The sequence below is a fragment of the Psittacula echo genome (genome assembly GCF_963264785.1).
Source record: "Psittacula echo genome assembly, chromosome: 7".
Classification (NCBI taxonomy): domain Eukaryota; kingdom Metazoa; phylum Chordata; class Aves; order Psittaciformes; family Psittacidae; genus Psittacula; species Psittacula echo.
Window position 1 is genome coordinate 50591904 of NC_137740.1, and position 17303 is coordinate 50609206.

General features: G+C 50.4%; 1 protein-coding gene across 2 annotated transcripts in view; it reads left to right on the forward strand.

Annotated features, from left to right (window-relative positions):
• Positions 1–1090: 1090 nt before the first annotated feature.
• EPHB1 (EPH receptor B1) overlaps positions 1091–17303 on the forward strand; it is a gene marked incomplete at both ends in the record, with an annotated part of 68065 nt that continues 51852 nt past the window's right edge. For both annotated transcript variants that reach the window (XM_080622637.1, XM_080622638.1), the window contains one exon: positions 1091–1148. In XM_080622637.1, the coding sequence (XP_080478763.1) occupies positions 1091–1148 (58 nt within the window). The remainder of the gene's footprint in view (positions 1149–17303) is intronic.

The window sequence follows — 17303 nt, forward strand, 5'->3', positions numbered from 1 at the left end:
GAAAGGTGGTGGATGCACATCCCTGGAGTCATTCAAGGCCAGGCTGGATGTGGTTTTGAGCAACCTTATCTAGTTAAAGATGTCCCTGCTTATTGCAGGGTGTTTGGACTAGATGAGCTTCGAAGGTCCCTTCCAAGCCAAACCAATCTGATTCTATAAACCAAAGCAGCCTTGTCACGGTGCCTGGGGTGGTGGGGACAGGGTGAATCCCCTTCTGGAAGGCTCATTTCAGCTCCCATCTGTGCACTGGTGACACTCCATGCTGCCAAAGGCTTATGTGCACAAGGATGTGGCGCTGGGGACAAACACCTTCTGCTGGCAGGGACAGGGGTGCTATACCCTGGGACCCTGGTGTCTGGCGGGGAGGGAGGGCAGCCTGCTTCTGGGTGCCATCTCACCTTGGGCTCTGGGGCGATGCCCTGCGAGCAGTGAGGATGCCGGAGGAAGGCAAGAGGCTGAGGAAGACCCCACGTTGACTTTTATGTGGCTGCAGCGTGCTGGCCCTGAGCTGGGAGCAGCCGTGTTTTGGGAGGCCAGGGGGCCCGGCTCGGCGTGGGGCTGCCTGTTTGCTCCAGCTTCCTTTCGCGGGCGAAAGGGAGGAACCGCACCCATCCGTACCCTCCCCGCCGTGCGGGATCCGGGTCCGCCCCGTCGTGGGTTGGGTCGGTGGGGTCCCCCGAACACGAACGATGAGGGGGGGGGGGGTGACGGCGCCTGCGATGAGCCGCCAGGGGGCGCCGTCCCCCTTCGGACAGCAGCTCGCGGCGGGCGGAGGCGGGGAGCTCCGCGGGGATTGGCGGGGTGGTGGCAGGGGCGGGGCGAAAGCGGGGAGCGCCGCAGGGATTGGAGGGGCGGCGGCGAGGGGCGGGGCCGGGCGGCGGCGGGGGCCGGCGGCGGCGTGGCCGCTGCTCCACTCGCGGCGGCGATGTGACCCGGGCGGCGCGGGGAGGTGGCGTGGTCCCGGCCCCGTCCCGGCCAGACCCGACCTACCCCGGCCCGTCCCGCGGACGCACCCCCATGCCCGCTCACGGCCGCCCGCCGGTAGCGGCTGACGCCTGCGGAGCAGAGAAGCGCGGAGCCCGGGGAGGCGATGGCTGCGGATCTGGTGGTGTTGCTCTGCCTGGCCGCCGCCGCGGCCGCCGTGGAAGGTGAGGCGCGACCGGGACCGGGAATGGGAAAGGAGTCGGGAGATGATGCTGAGCCGCGAGTCCCAGAGCCGTGGGGAGCCGGCTCCCCCGTAGCGCAGTGTGCCGGGGGCGGCAATCCGGCACGAGGCTGGCTCCCGACACGGTCCCTGTCCGTTTCGAGGGGCGCGGAGCTCCCCTTGGCACCGGCCGGTCGTGCCAGCCGCTCTCCCGCAGCCGGAGGGAGCCGGTGCTGGTAGCACGGGGCTCGCCCGCGGCCGTGGGTGTCTGCGGGAAGGGGCTGGGGGTTTTCCAGCGCTCGGGGGCGGCTGTGGAAAACCCGTCCGGATCTGCGTGGGACCGGCGGCTGCTCCGGATGCCTCCCTCGGCAGAGCTCTGCCTGGGGTCGCGGTGGGGGACACCTCCAGGGACCGGCTGTGCACTAGGCTGCCTCTGGCTATCTTCCTTCTCCCGTGCTTCCCAGCACCTGTGGGAGCTTAAGGGAGCTTTAGGTCAAAGGAGGATGGGTGCACCTGAGATGTGGGCAAGGGATCTCTTTTCCTTGGGATGGACTGGTCCAGGAGATGCTTGTCCCACTGGTGGGCAGATGCGTGGACATCCCCTCAGCGAGGTCTGTGCTGTCAGGCTGAAGTCTTTTTTTTCCCATCACCTGCCTGGTTGTGGGACTCTGTGCACTGGGATGGTGCCCACAGTTGAGACTCAGCCTCCGGGTGCTGGGCCTGGCAGGACAGCCAAGTCGCCCCAGGCTGGTATTGGTGGTACATCACTCTGGCTGATGTGGCTTTAGAAGTATTTCTTGGGTTATTGCTTTGCTCTATTTTGCTACTGCCTTCTTTTCTCCTGGTACAATGCGAGCGAAAAGGCCGTGGCAGGGGCTGCTGGTGCTTGAGCAGTATATGTGAGTGGGGAACATTGTGTGGTCCCCCACTTGTGGCAACAAGAAGCATGTGGCTACAGAAAGATAATGCATGGGGTCTTGTGGGCTAGCCGAGATGCTGGCCCATGTGGGGCTTGTCCTCTCTTTGGGGTGATACAGCTATTACGAGCATGGTTACAGCTGAACTGGAAACTGACAGAGCTGGCTGGAGAGTGACAGCTTGGCTCTGGGCCCCACAGAGCTGATTCAGGAGCTGGAACGCTGCTGTGATGGTCTCCAGTGGGGTGGGAGTGTTGGCCATGGTTGCCCTCTGCTCACAAGCATGCCTGCTGGATTGTGGCAGCCAGGCCCATTTGCTGCAGCATCTACATTCTGCCAGCTTTTGGCTGAGCCAGGCGTTTGCTTTTCTTCTCAGGCTTCCTCCCTCGTTGCATCTCTGTATAGAAATAACTTGAGGTGGAAATGCTGATGCGTTGCCTAAGCGTGATGCAAACGGGTGCATGCTTGCTTGGTCGCAAAGCCGCACGTGAAGATGCCAGACCTGTTAGCAGCACTTCGCTAGCTGGTGTTTGCAGCGTCAGCTGCTTGAGGTACTGCTGACATCGCGGCTGGCTGGGAGACCTCAGCTTGGTCCCTGTCTGAGAGCACTCTCCTGGGTGATGTGTCTGTCTGTCTGTCATGCAGGGTCTTCCCCAGCTTGCCCCAAGCCATCCCTGGGAGTATGTGCTGGGCTGGCAAAGCCAGCATCCCTGCCTGGGACCGAACCTGTTGAAGAGCAGTGTCATTTCTACTCAGCTGAGGAAATGACTTGGATAGTAAAGTAGTATCCTGGGAAAGATCTCAGATTTAAGGGGAAATTTTGGATGAGAAATTCCTGAGGCAGAGCAATCAAATCTGATTTGGACTTAAGGTGACAGTCTCCTGGTGTGGTTGTATAAGGAAAACACCTTTTTATGGAGCTTATCTAAACCTTATGGATCCTCGTGGTGCAGAGGTTGCGTTTGCTCAATTGAAATGTGGGTTTTGCTACCCAAGCTGAAGCATCTCCTAGAGCCTGACCTACCTTGAGGTCTGGCTTTTCCCCTGGAACAGCTGCGAGACCGGTTTTGCCGGCAGCCCTCTCTGACAGCAAGTCAAAGCCACGGCTCCCTGCATCCCAGATGAGACATCGAAACAAAAAGTCTTTTTTTCTGGAATGGCGGAGGGAGGAGGGGAGAGGTGTTTGAGGGTCTGGACTTGGTCGGAGAGTGAGGAGGATGCAGCCGGGGTCAGGGCTGCCTGCAAACATCTCTTTATCCTCCATGAAACCTTGCTAACTCATTGCCTGCGGCACGTGAGCCTGGAGATAGTGGAGTCACTTATCTGAGTTTTCTTGTGGTTACTTGATTTTTACCAAATCCTGGGGCTTGGCTGGCTGCTTTCTGCTGGACACCTGGATCTTTATCGTAGTTTTAAATTCTTTTTGTGGCTTGTGAAGAGGAAGAGGGACATGAGAAGATGACAGGAAGAAATACTCCATCTCTCCCACACCCTGCAGTCACTCAGGCGCTGCTCGCGTGCTCTCTCTTGTGTTAGCTGAACCAAATATAGTCACATTTAGCATATAGAGAGGATGGTAATGGGCCATTGCTGCCCCTTTTAATACAGGAGCTGTTGGAGTTTGAGGTGCTGGTATTTCAGTTGGGGCTGATGTCCATTTTGGTGCAGTTTCTCCACACAGGCTATTTAATCTGCCTACCTGCTCACCTATCCATCATCTCCCTGCCTCATGCCTGCTCTTTTAAAAGACAGGTTTTTCTCTCCATCTCCTGTATTGCTGCTTGCGGCATCACGATAAGGAAAGCAGGGGGAGGGAGGTGAAAAGCCTTGCTCAGGGCTGGCAGATCCGGCTTAGTTTTGCTTTCTGTGCTTATCTGCTTGCTTACCCGCCTCGCCTTCGGAATCACAGCTTGGGAGAGGACCGGGCATGGGGAGTTTGCATAGAGCATGTTGCCCCTGGCTCCTGCTCCTTGTGTGCCGCCCATCCCAGACGCCCTCTCTCCTCCCGTTTTGGCTCAGGATGCACACATCTGTTGCAGGCATCCTTTGGGCTTCCTCTGCTTCCGCCAGGCGCCGGAGCGGTGCCTGCACCGAGCAAGCTGAGAGCCGGTAGCTACCGCACCACCCTTCCCATTGCCGCTGTCACCATGTGGGCTTCCACCTTTGGCCCGGCTGCTTCACTGAGAGCAGAGCAGTTTTCAAGGAGAAGCTAGGAACAAGTCTTCAGGAGACATTTGCAAGTGCTGTTATCCTGCATGGGAATTTGCAAGTGCTGATATTTAGCCATTCCTTTACTCTTACTTTTTTGCACAAACTATTTGGGAAAGAAAAAAATTCAAAACCCTGAGGGGAAAAACCTTATCCTTGGCATGATGAGTGAGCCCAGATCTTGTTAGCCTGAAAGGAAAGGATTTTGTCAAGTCATGGAAAACTGACCTGAGACTGCAGATACCTGTGTTGCTGGTATTTTTTTGGTTTTACTAATTGATGGTATCTCCAGTCAATGAACAGGTGGGGTCTGTGATAAATGTATATATTTTTCTGCTCTTCTGCTTACTGTCTCCCTATGGGCATAGGGTTGCTGTCCTGTGCTTCGACGTGTTTAGTGGCCCTGTCTACTGTGGCATGAGCTGCTAGGGGGGTTTGTAAGGTGACCTCATCCCTACCCCAGATTCTGCTCCTAACACAGCAGGACAGAGTAAAAATCTTCTGCTGGCCATGAGAATTGCAAGAAAATATTGATGCCGATGAAGTAGCCTGAATGTGTTTGGCTCTGGATCCAGGCCACGGTGCTAAATAGTAGATGTTTCTAGCAGAAATGGGTTCTGTAAGTGAAAAAAATACTAAGATTTGGTGAAAGGGGGAAAATAGTACCTTGGGCAATGGGAAACTCAATGCTAATCAGGTCAGCAGAGTCTTTGTCCCTAGTGCAGCAGGATTGCTGTGGAATGTAGATGAGGCCCTTACTGACATAGTTTAATGGTGGACTTACTTGGCAGCCCTGGGGTAGAGGTTGGACTTGATGATCTTAAAGGTCTTTTCCAACCTAGTTGATTCTTTGAGGCTGATGGAAGAGATGCTTGGAGCTCCCAGAGTGCTGCTCTTGTAACGCCTGTGGTGTGTGCTGCACCACTCCAGCTGAGATCCAGACAGCTCAAGGAGGCTTTTTATACCTCTCTAAGCTGTGGGTACGAGCTCATCGTACTCTGGTGTGGAAATAGCTTCATGCCGGATACCCAGACTTCTATGATACAGCCCAAAAGGTGCTGCAGTGCTCCGTTCCCTCTGAACAGACACGGTCGGTATAAGCAGTCATTTAACAGCACAGGGAGGCTGAGTAAATAGTTGGGGTTGGGGGAGGGAATGTTTTCCCCAAATATTCATTAGAATTTGAAAGCACATTTCAATTTGACCTTGTTCTCTTTCTGCAAACATTTGAGCTATCAAGCGTTGCATGCTTGAATACTTGCACAAGGCAAATGTTAAGCTTGGGTATTTGCTGGGTAGCAATTTGGAAAGGCACAGCCTCAGTTGTGATGTTATGAAGCCAGAGTGCCTGCTGCTTATGGAAGTCTACGGAGCTGGGGTGATGGGAGTGGTGCAGATGGCCCAAAAGGTGGGAGTTTAAGTACACTGGTGACCAAGAGCACCCTGCAAAGTGATGCTGAGTGGTGGGGATGGCAAATGAACGTGAATCCAGAAGACTTTCAGATGCATCGTGGTCCACCTGTGAACACAGGGTGCTTCTGCTGGCTGGGCCTCCATCATCCCTCCCATTTTCCCCTCTTGGTGGAGGTTGGTGTGGGAGGAGAAAGGGATGGAGTGATATCAGAGCAGCATCAGGAGAGAGCTGGGACCTTGGATGGCCCCAGGATACCAGGCTGGTTATTGCACAATCCAGCTTTTAGAGGCTAAAACCAGTCTTTCCAAAGGTGAGCAGCTTGAGAGGCTGCTTCAGAGTGTGCAGGAGAGGGAGCAGGCACTGGGCTGATGTGGACGCCATCCAGTAGCAGGTAGAGGCAGCACAGCCCTTGTTTTGGGGACAAGGAAAGCAAACTCTTGCCCAAATCAGCTCTACTGCTTTCCAGATAAGTGGCAGACATGGCTCCCTCTTGCATTGTAAATGTGGTTGCTCCCAGGCATTGCTGATATTTGTGGTTTGGTTTGGGTTTTCTTCTCTGCGTCACCATCCATTTTCCACAAAGTCACATCATGAGAAATGGTGAGAAAAATGTGATGTGTGTTTGTAGGAGCTAAAGGGTCTGCTTTATTTATTAATTTCTCATAACTTTTGAATTATTAAAGTGCGTTCGGCAGAGATTAACTTTCCCTGCTCAATATTTATTATTGTTTCATTTCTCTGGAAGTTGCAGGTATGAGAGCTTTGATAAATGGACTGAAAGGTTCTGTAGTTCCTCTATAGCTAATCTAAATATCCCCATATCCTTTGCTGAAAAGCTAATTTGTAATTTCCTATGGTAATGCTGCTTAGTGAGTTATAATGATACACTGGGGTCTGCTTTTCCTCCTGGTTCTCTGTTGGGGGAATAACGCTACCATTGGAAAATGGTGTGAAACCTGGAAACTGGCCATTAGTCCTTTAAATTTTTGGTCTAATGACAAAAATCCAGAAAGCATGTGGACCATATGGTCCATTTTCTTATGTCTAGGCTGGAAAGCATCCTTCCCCAGAGTTTAGTTTAGGCAGGAGGGATGGGAGTGGTGGCTGGAGCTGTGCCGGAGCCAGCACCGTGTACTGATGCCACGACCCATCTGCCTGTGTGGGTTTGCATCTGTGAGCAGAGCCTGATGATGTGCAGAATCCCTGCTTCTGGAAACCTCTTCCACCACCCCAATTATAAACAAGTGTTATCAGTCTTCTGAATAATTGAAGAGGCTTTCTGTTGAATATTTAATTACAATAATATTTGGTTAGCGGGGGTTGTTGGTCTCCTTTTGTGCAATTGAGAATTGCTGCAAGAAAACAACCTGTTAAAAGAAAATGTTGTTGTCTATGATCATTGATTTTTCTTTTTTTTTTCCTTTTTTAAGCTAATCAGTTACTTAGTTGAAATTAGTTAATTAGCTCAGCTGCATTAAGACGCTTTGGCATTTAAACTTGATGTTTCTAAATAATTATAGTTTTGCCTGCTAAGCCCACAACCCAGGGTGACCTAATTACTATTAAAGCATATGTGCTTTGGTCTGGCTTTAATAAGTTCCTGCTGGGAGCCCTGTGGTGAAAAATCAGAGGCAACAGTTCAAAGGGGAAGGGGCCCTGCGCTGAGCCCCGGCCAAGGAAGATGACTTTCCTTCGGCCTTGCTTCTTCCGACATAAACCTGTTAAGTTAATTTTGGTGGGTTTTTTTTGGGGGGTAGGGGGTTACAGTATTTATTTGTTTATTTATTTTAATTGGGAAATAACCATGCCAACTGATAAGCTCTTATTAATAAACCCTCAGGTATGCGCTTGTTATGTAGTGAGAAACACATTTAATATCTGGGGAGGCATCCAGTGGGTGTTACTGTTGTTCAAAGCTGATGAAGTGTTGATTTGTTATGCAAGGAGTAAAAGTGGAGGCTGGGAATAGGTGATAAGCTGTGGCTATCCTTTTAGCTTTTAGGCTCTTTTCTCCCATCCCACATAGGGGCTCTGTCATGATGTTAAAGGATTGTTTCATGATGTTTTCCCCAAAAATTCCTTCTTGCTTCCTGCCCGTCTCTCTGATGCACTGGTACTATGTATGCTGCAACCCAGCAGCAACAGAGCACCAAGTTTTGGATTATTCAAACCTAACTAGCGTCTTCCTTGGATTGCTTTGAATGTGGCTGGGTTTTGGTGTCTTTGCTTGGCTATATATTTGTGTTTTTGAGGGGAAGAGCAGCTCAGCACACTGCCCTGGTGTTTGGCATCACTGGGTGCTCTCCTCATGGCTCTGCCATCTCCTGAGGAGCCTCTTCAGTCCAGCAAAGCCCAAGACCTGTTGCAGGTACATGTCTTTGCATCCCTTTTCCTATTTTCTTTCCATTTGCAGGGCAGAATAGGGGGACACCCGTTTTTGCCTGGCCCTGCATGCCAGTCCTGGGGCAGGGCAGGTCTTCTTCATTCTGGACTTAACTCCAAACAGAGGGGTGCTCCTTGAGCTCCAAAACCTGGGAAAACAGGTGTGTGATATTGGCTTTTGAGCATGAGACCAACCCCCCTGTGCCAGCTCCCTGTTGTGAGGTGCTGTGGGTGAGCTGGCAAGCATCACCCAAAATGCATCTACATGGCAAAGTGGAAGGGACCCAGGGCTGATGTTGGTCCCTTTCTCCTGGTGCTATAACCTATGCCATGGCTGGAGGGATGGAGCAAGGAACGGCAACAACAGAAGTTGTATGGAGGCTTTAAATTTTCTTTTCTTTTATTCTTTATGCCTTTGGAGGCCGGGGATGTGCCTTTGATTACCAGAGGCCTCTACTCGCTTCAGCTGCTTCCTTAGCCGCAGGGTCGGAGCTGACTCATTATCATCCTCGCCAGGGTCCTGTTGATATGAGGATAATTGCTTTTTGCTCAAAAGACATTAAATCACCGTGGAAGAGGAAAAGGGGTGTGAATTACATCTTCCCCAGGAAAAATAGGAACCCAGCAGAAGAGTTGAAAAGGAAACACTGCCCTTGGGAGGCAGGAGAACAGGGCTGGCTGCGGGAGATCTGCTCCAGTCCCATTGGGCAGCCCCCTGTCCTCTGGCTGGGGGGAGCTGGAAGGGGGATAGACTCATGTACTGGGGACAAGCTGGGGCAGCTCAAAGAAATAGCTGGGTGCTGGCTTTGGTAGGTGGCTGGGCACCTTAATTTTATTGTTTTTCACCCAACACTTTCATATTTCTAAATGCCCAAGGAAGGAGATGGATGCATAGGGACAGACCATCACCTGTCCAGACGTTTGAGGTATACACACAGAGATACTATTCCCTCAGTCTATGGACCATCCCTGTAAAAGTCCATTGAGTTAATTTAGTCCATGACTTTGGGCTCCATCTGTCATAACTGCCTATTAAGGCAGGAAAGATGGTGTGTGGTGTTGGGTTGTTGTGTGCTGGAGCCAGTTCTGATTCCACCACCACTGCACTTTTCTGGTTTGAGTACCCACAGGGCCTGTTGCTGGGGTTTCAGTAGTCACAATGCTTGTTGCAAGGGTTTTAGTAGCTGCAGCGCTTGTCACAGGGATGGAAGTAGCCACAGTGCCTGTTGCTGGAGTCCCTTGAAATTTCCATATGCCCAAGGAACGAGATGGACACACAGGGACAGAGCAGGAGCAAGATGCTCTCAGAGCGCTCTGTGATGCATCAGCTCTGCTTTTCATATGAAACAAATATGTTCAATATGTTCATATAACTGCTGCTGTAATTATTTTTAATCAGTGATGTTGGATCTTTGCATCCTTTATCGAGTGCTGGCAACTGGAAGCACGACCTGGCTGCAAGTGAGCCTGAGATGCTGCGTGCCTCAGCCCATAGGGTTTGGCTGAAGCTGTCCAGAAGCTTCATGCAAGTGGGTGGACTTCCTGGAGGTGCATGGTCTTTGAGATGGAGTTGCTGGTGAGGGTCTAAATCGCTTGAGCCTGTCAGGCTGTTGACAGAGGCACCGTGAGGTCATATATAACGGTGTTATTGTGACCAGGTACAAAGCTGTAAAGGGGTAATTCTGGATTAATAAAATATGGGAGGATCACCTCTATGCCATGTTTCCTGGGGAGGGATGGTGTGGTTCCTTGAGCCACTTGCACCGCACCAGGTAGCCTCACCCTTCCTCAGTGAAATGGAGAGAAGCCTCAGCTGTGCAGGAATTAAAGGCACTGATGCCTTTAATTTGGACCCAGCTTAGGAAGGATCTTCCCAAACTCTTCCATCACCTGGTGATGCCCCTCCAATGGATGCTGAAGCTGACCTTGCAGAGGGGAGGAGGTTGAAGGAGGCTGGTGGGAGCTGTAAGGTTGAGAGCTAATTGTGTTCAGTATCTTTATAAAAATCAGCTTTTATTATCCCTCCTTCCACTGTGCGTGGGTTATTACTGCAATGGCTGGCACCACTGCGCACATGCTAGAGTCCCCTGCACTGAAAGGCTTGCTCGAAAGCCTGCTGAAAGCTATAAAAAGACGCTCATTAACTTCAACGGGCTTTGGCTGAGGCTGGAGAAAATGGGCTTCTTTGAGAAGGATGCTGCTTAGAGCACCCTCCCGCTCTGCCTTTGTGTGCCAGCGCTGGGGCTGATTGGGGATGGGGAAAGCCTTGCTTTTGCACAATCTGGCTCCTAACTGTGAGGAAGTGTTGCCTTCAACCAGTGGGACCCAATGAGCAGCACCCCAAGGCTCCCTGCTAAGGCGGCTTGGGGGTTGATGGGTGGGTACCTGCCTTCCCCTGTGCCCTGATAACCCCTGTGTTTTCTCATCCCATGCCAGGCATGGACCTGCTGGGCTGGTATGCAACTCGGTCGCTCCCAAATGTGATCTCTTGAGTCAGCAACCCAGCAGATATTTGGAGGTGGCTTGTGGCAAAGCACGTTTTTATTTATTGCTTTAAAGCTTTGCAACATTCAGGGGAAGCTGGGATGTCTTCAAAACATTTAAAGTATTCCTAATAGGTTACCTTGAAAGCTTTCTTCAGTCTTGAATGAATCAAAGTGCAAATGTTTATAATGCGACACCCACACGGGCTGGGAGAGGAATTTTATTAAGGCAGGAGAGTTAGAAAACAATAATAATAAAACATGTTTTATGAAGTTGGTGAGAAACTTATAAACTAGGTGAAGTTTTACAGTGTATGAATTTGATACAGGCTGTAAATTTGAATTCCCAGGCTGGTCCTCAGGTCTTGCTCTTTATTACCTGAAATAACATTCTCCACTTTTAATAGCGGGCTGTGGCAAAGCAAATGCGGTTTTATTTCTCTAAATGATCTGCCATGCATGTCTTATAATCAAACTTTCACCTATCCTGAAGGCTTCAGCCCTTTCCTTGAGCAGCGCAGTGTCTGTTGCCAATTAGCGAGTTACTGCTATTTGCTTTGCAGTGGCAGGGGGACCTTGGAAATCCTTACGTACATCCCCTGGTCTGGATTATTTGGCCTTTTTCCAGCAGAAACCACCTTACTGTTTGATAAGAGAGTTAGTTTTGCTAATACATCAGCAAAAAGGGACTGAAGGATGCTCTTGATAATCTGTGTATTGCACTAATAACCCACTATGCTTCCAGCTCATGGCACTGCTTGTTGGGTCCCTGTCCTGTCTGTGCACACACCAGCAGATTATTCCTCTTCAAAATTATGTGATTACTAATGTAAAGTGTTCTAGCTAATCACCAGATTATTCGCTTTCAGATGGGAAAGTAATTAGGGATGGCTTTTTAAATAGGCTTCCCACCCTTGAATCCTTTGGGATTAGCGTACGTGGGTGTGTAAATATTTAGTTTCCAAGGACTTTCTTATTTTTTTCCTCCCCTTCCTTGAAGAAACAGTGGTGATAAGCAATTGGAATGAGGCAGCAGCTATGCTTGGACACTTCTCCCAGTGTCCATAATGTAATTGACATTAAAGATGACCCACAAAGGAAAATGAAGTTTTGCTGGTGCGATGCACCAAGCCAGCTTTTAAAATGGGGTTTCCTCTGCTTGTCTTTGAAGTTGAAGAGTGTTTTGCCTTGGGATGCTCGGATGTGTGGGGTGATGGAGAGCAAGTACAACCCAGAGACCGTAAGAGCTACGGTTGAGCGTCATGGCATTGGTTGAATCTTCTGCCTCCAGCTGCCTGCTAGGTTGGGGGGATTTTGGAGCTTGTTTCCATTCATGGAAGTATCTATTTCTTTAACATCCAAACAATTCAGACTTTTTGCACCAAGGCGCTTGATGTTTGGATTCAAAACCATGCCTTGTTTTGAAACTTGATGCAGCATTTGCTATGTGTTTGTAAAACTGGGAAGGCGAGTGAAAAGAAGCTGGAGTCAGAAGCAAAATACATAGTTAGATGCAAAAATGGTTTTAAGTGAGTGATCTGGTGGAGTTGCAGTTAAAGTACCAGTTGAAACCAATAATTGACACAACTCTTTTAGAAGTCTGCATTCCCTTGAGACCCCCAGAGCCTTTCCTAGAGCTGACATGTACCCTCGCCAGGCCAGGAGAGGCCAGAATTTGTATTTCCCCATCCATATAGCTAATAAATCCCAAGCCCTATTGAGGCACCAGCAGAAAAAAGGCTCAGAAGAAAACCTGCACAGCCCTGAGGTTTTGGAGGTCAGGAGCAGCTATCAGGGTGCCTGTCCTGCTGCTGGGAGATACCTACAAGGTACCTTTGGGTGATTCAAATGCTCACGAACCCATCACTTCTCTTTCTGGCAGAGGTTACTTATTCTGGGCATTAACCCAGGGCTGCCTCTCGTGTGCCTTGGTCTTACTTTTAAAGATTGCATTTATGCTGTTCAGCTGTAATTGGGAACTTTTGGACTTTGTGTTTGCCTGCCTGCATGCTGGAAAGCCATCAGAGGTTGTTAGGAGGCAAGGGGAGCTTGTAGATCTAGCCCTTTTTTGTTTTTTTTTTTTTTGTTATTATATATTATTGTAATTAAAACATATTTTTAGCAGCTGAAACTCGAGCCCGTCTGGGTATTTATACAGCAAGATGTTTTGGATGAGGAATAGGCCAAGATACTCACGTGGTTGGGGCCAACGTGAAACAAAAGAATCCATTTATTATCCAGGCAGGAAATTTGTTCTTTGGGATGTTGTAGCTGCAGACATAATGATTTCATTTCCTTTGGTTCACTCAGATTAGTGGCTTGTGCTCCTTTGTTTGTGTGCCTGTGTTATTTCTGCAACACGGCTTCCCCTCCTGCTCCGTGCTGGCATGTGCGAACATGTGTGCAAGTGCCCTGGGCAAAGATGGGGGGACACAGGGCCTCTTAGGCTGGGCTGCAGTGGGCTGGTTGGGTTTTTGGGATGGGATAGTAGGAGAGATGAGCAAAGCCTGTGGGATCACTTGAGGTGTGCTTCTTGGCAGTGATAGATGTCCTGGTGCACGGGCCTCTCTGGGATCTTCTCCTGCATCTCTTGGGGTCTTCTTCTGCTGTGGTTACTGGGGCAGTGAGGGGTGTTTTCCTATGAGGCTGTGATGAGATGGGGGCAGTGGAGAGATTGAGACAAGCGTGAGTGTTGACCTTATGGAAGAAATGAGAGCAGCACATCTTTTCCATGGCCATGCTCAGGGATGTACGTAGGTGTTGTGTACTTGGGAAATCCAACCTTTGTGCTCTCCTAAATACTGCATTGGGATACAGCTCCTTTTCCTAGGGAGCCATGCTGATGTGCAGGGATGCAGGTGTCAGCTGCATGGCAATGGATGAGCTGCTCCTTCCTTGCCAGTGAGGTTGCCCGTTGATACTGAGCAAGTTCCAGCCCCTCGTGGGGCTGCTGGCCATGTGGAAACTGGTAGCACTTACACTCCTCAATTAAAAACCCCACAGGCTCGTCTTTGTGGACACTACAAGATCAGCAGCAGCCTTAATTGCTCCCTTTTTTGCCTTCTGAGTGTTTGGCTTTCGAAAGTGATGTGACAGGCAAACAACGCCTTTGCATTGCCTGTCTGATCTGTCCTCATGGGTTTTGGCACAGAGCTTTTAATGTGCTATGTGCAGGGCAACTGTGATCTTCTGTTCTATATTAATCTGGAGTAACCTGGTGGAGTTGGAAGCACCCATCTGTGATGAGGAGTTGAATGTGGTGCTACCTAGGATCCACGACAGAGAAGGTTTGGTGACCATCTTGCTGCCCCTGTGCTCAGCTCTTCCTCCTTCCCTTCTTTAGGTGTTTCTGATTTAAATCTGGGGAGGAAAGAGAGTTTCTGACACCTCTTTTGGAGGAAGTTTCCCTGCAGGGATATACCTCACTGAAAGAAGATGCTTTTGGCCATCAATGTGCATCTGCCATTGCTCCTGACATCCTTCCATCTTCTGGGTACTTGCTTTGAATGATCCCATCTTGCACTCTTGTTGCACCTTCGTGCTTTTGTTCTCCTGAGTTTTTGTGCCATGAGGGGTATGTGAGGGGCTGGAAAGCATGAGCCCACCATCTGAAAGCTGCGGGGAAGAGGGATGGGAAGCTTCTGGTACCCTGCTGAGCTGTGAGTGCTTTCTCCCCACCTGCCTGCCATCCCAAATTGCTTCTGTGTCACCCAGGTGACAGAGTTTGTGAAGATGTGACAGCTCCGTTGTGCAGAAGATGATGAACAGTAATGAGACCCAGAGCACAACGTGCACTTAAAGTGATTTATTTCAGTAAGGAAACTACAATCAGGGAGGATGGGTCAGCGTCATCAGGAGAAGAGGTTGATGTGGAGATGAGCTTAGGGGGAACTTTATCATCAATGGTGCCGCTTTAAAAATGAGCAGAGCTGGCGTTGCATGAAATGGAGCTGTGCGGGTCATGCTGGCACCATCCCTTGCTCACAGCAGGTCTTAGGTGCCTCCCTGGGATCTGGCCAGTGACTGGCAGGCTGCTGGAGGTGGCTCAAGTGGACTTCTTGCTTACCGCCTTGCAACCCCATGCTGAAGTGCTTTGGTGAGGTGTCACCCGTGTGTTAAGTCATCTTTACCTGTGCACTTGGGAAGGAGACCATCCTGGGGTGTGTGTAGGGAAAACAATCCCCCAGCCTTGCCTTGGCACCACTCCCGGCACACAGATGGCTGTCCTCATGCTAGAGCCTTTTCCCAGCTTGCACCCGTGCAGGCACTGGAGGCAGGGGATGCTGGGCAGGCCAGCAGCCAAGCAGTGCCTCCTGCCAGCATCATTCTCTTCCTCCTTCCTTGCCTCCCAGGGCTGGTGGGAGCTGTGGACGCTCAGCAGCTCAGTCAGCTGCAGCTTGAGGGAAAAGCTTGGCATAAGCAGAGTCCTAAGCAAAACCTTGTGATCTGAGGCTGACTTACAGCAGTGTTCCTTTTTTCCCCTCTTCTCACAGAATACAGATCCTGGTGGGGAGAAACCTGGGGGACATAGGACCTGGTGCTGGCACGGCCAGGAGCAGGAGAGGGCAGGCAGCAGTTTGCCCACTGCTCCTGGCACAGTTCAGGTGATGCACCAACAGCTTATGAGGAGGGGTCCTGCAGCCCCTGCAGTGCACCCCATTAGTGAAGAACACCTTCTAGAGGGGTGACTGCAGTTGATTGTAGCTGTCAGTAGTTTTAGGCAGGGGTTTAACACAGCTCCACTGACCTGTCAGAGATGGTGTGGCACCTTGTGTGGATGGGTGTTTATAGACACCTTGGCAAACACATTTTATTTACTCAATGGACCAGCTATCATGTACCTAAAGATAGCTCAGATTGATAGTAAAAGTTTTGGGGAGAAGATGGAGGATAGTTACAGATCCTGGCCATTGGCGGTTTAGCCTAAATCAGAGTGGAGAAAAATAAAAAAACAAAAAAAGGTGAGTTCCAGGTAAAGCTGTAAAGCCAAGGGATGGGTTTGCAGGACATTTTGGGAAGCAGCATTTGGTTGTGGGGCCAGAGCAAAAAAACCTATTGGGGTCTACTCACAGGGTGTTGTGCTCTTTGCGACGGACCTGTTGGCTTTGCTACATCCCCTTTCCCTCCCTTTCCCATGTGTATAGCTTTATGGTGGGGAGGACTGGGCAGGTGATGGGGCTGGCTCTCCACCAAGGGGGGATGCAGCGGAGGCTCCTCCACTCCCATTTGTGTCCCACCAGAGGCTTTCCCATGCTGCCGGCAGCCCCCGTGGCGGCACAGATTTATTTCACTTTGCCTCTCGTGCTCTTTGCCTCATTTGCACTCGTGAGATGACTCCATATGGTGCAAAAACTGTAGAGCTGGTGCTCGGCGCGGCCGCCGGTGCTGGGAGGGAGGTGGCGCGGGAGCCGCTTCCCAACAAGCTTTTGCAGCTTCTTCCATTTGAGGTTCAATATTTCCACCTCCTCCCCTCGATGCCTGTGCTACGCTGAGGCCAGAGCTGAGTTCTGCATCTCCAGTGGCAGCCAGAGCATCCCTGCATGTTTCCAGCCGTGCTACCCTGCCTTCCCTCCTCTCCGCCCTCTGAGGCTCCCAGGGCACGATGTTCAGGATGCATCCTCGTGTCAGCAGTACTGTTGCTATTGTTTGGTTATTATTTACACCTGAAACATAATTGACTGGCCTCCCTGAAGGCTTTAGTACGTGTCGGATGCTGCATTTAAAAAATACAGGATCAATCTGGCTGCCGTTATTCTATGCTGGGCTGTGCCAGCAAGCTCACTGTATGCTTGCTTCACACTGGCTTGTCCAGAGTGGGATTTTTCTTTGCAAGCCTCTAATTTTGGTTGGGAAGGGGAGGAAACTGTTTTCTGGCTCGACCAAGCAGTCTGGCTTTGGCTGTTGGCAGCCAGGGTGTTTGTCGGGGTGAAAACGGAGGTTTTTCTCCCAGATTTTGGTGTCTGAAACACCAGGCCCCTGGCTGTGTTGAGAGGAGATGCGCATGAGTGAAGGGATGCTGTTTGCTAAGCTTCGGTCCCCCGATGGTGCTTGCTCGCCATCTGAGCAGTCTGTCATGTTCATAGCTCATGCAGAATCCCTTTGACATTTTAAAATCAGATCTAGTAAATAGGAGCTGGACGATGCCAGGTGCATCTCTCGTCTTGAGGGCTCTTTACGGCTGGCATTTTAGATTTAGGGCTCTGCGAGATGCATGTTTTTGTAGCGAGCGCGAAGCTTTTCTGGAGAATGTGGTCCAAGACTGTGACTCATCCTGAATCTCTAAAGAAGGGAAATGCAGGATAAATGTTTTGGTTTTTAGAGCTTCCCTCATAGGCAATGCTATCCCACAGTAAGGCAAAATAAATCCAGCAGGGAGGTAGAGCTGCACAGAGAGGTCTGGTGCAGTAGTTCAACAAAACCTAATGCGCCACCAGCACAGAGGCAATGCTGCAGTAGGCCTTGAAGACTGGCTTCGTAGCCAAGCATGGTACAGCTGTAAGACACGTATGAGCATGCTGCAGAGGAGATCCTCAGGCCGTTCCACAGGCGAATGTCCTGCGTATCCACACATGAAGACTATGCATCTTTTTAATTTATCCTAGCATGTGTAATCACGCATGCTATTGATGTTTATGGTTGCTCTGTCTTCATAGTTGACTAATTCTGTATTTAAAGGCTATCCTTTCCAAGGGAAATCCCAGTTTCACTGAACTCATTAGGCTTCAATGGTCCTTGTCTGTGAAATCTTAAATGCT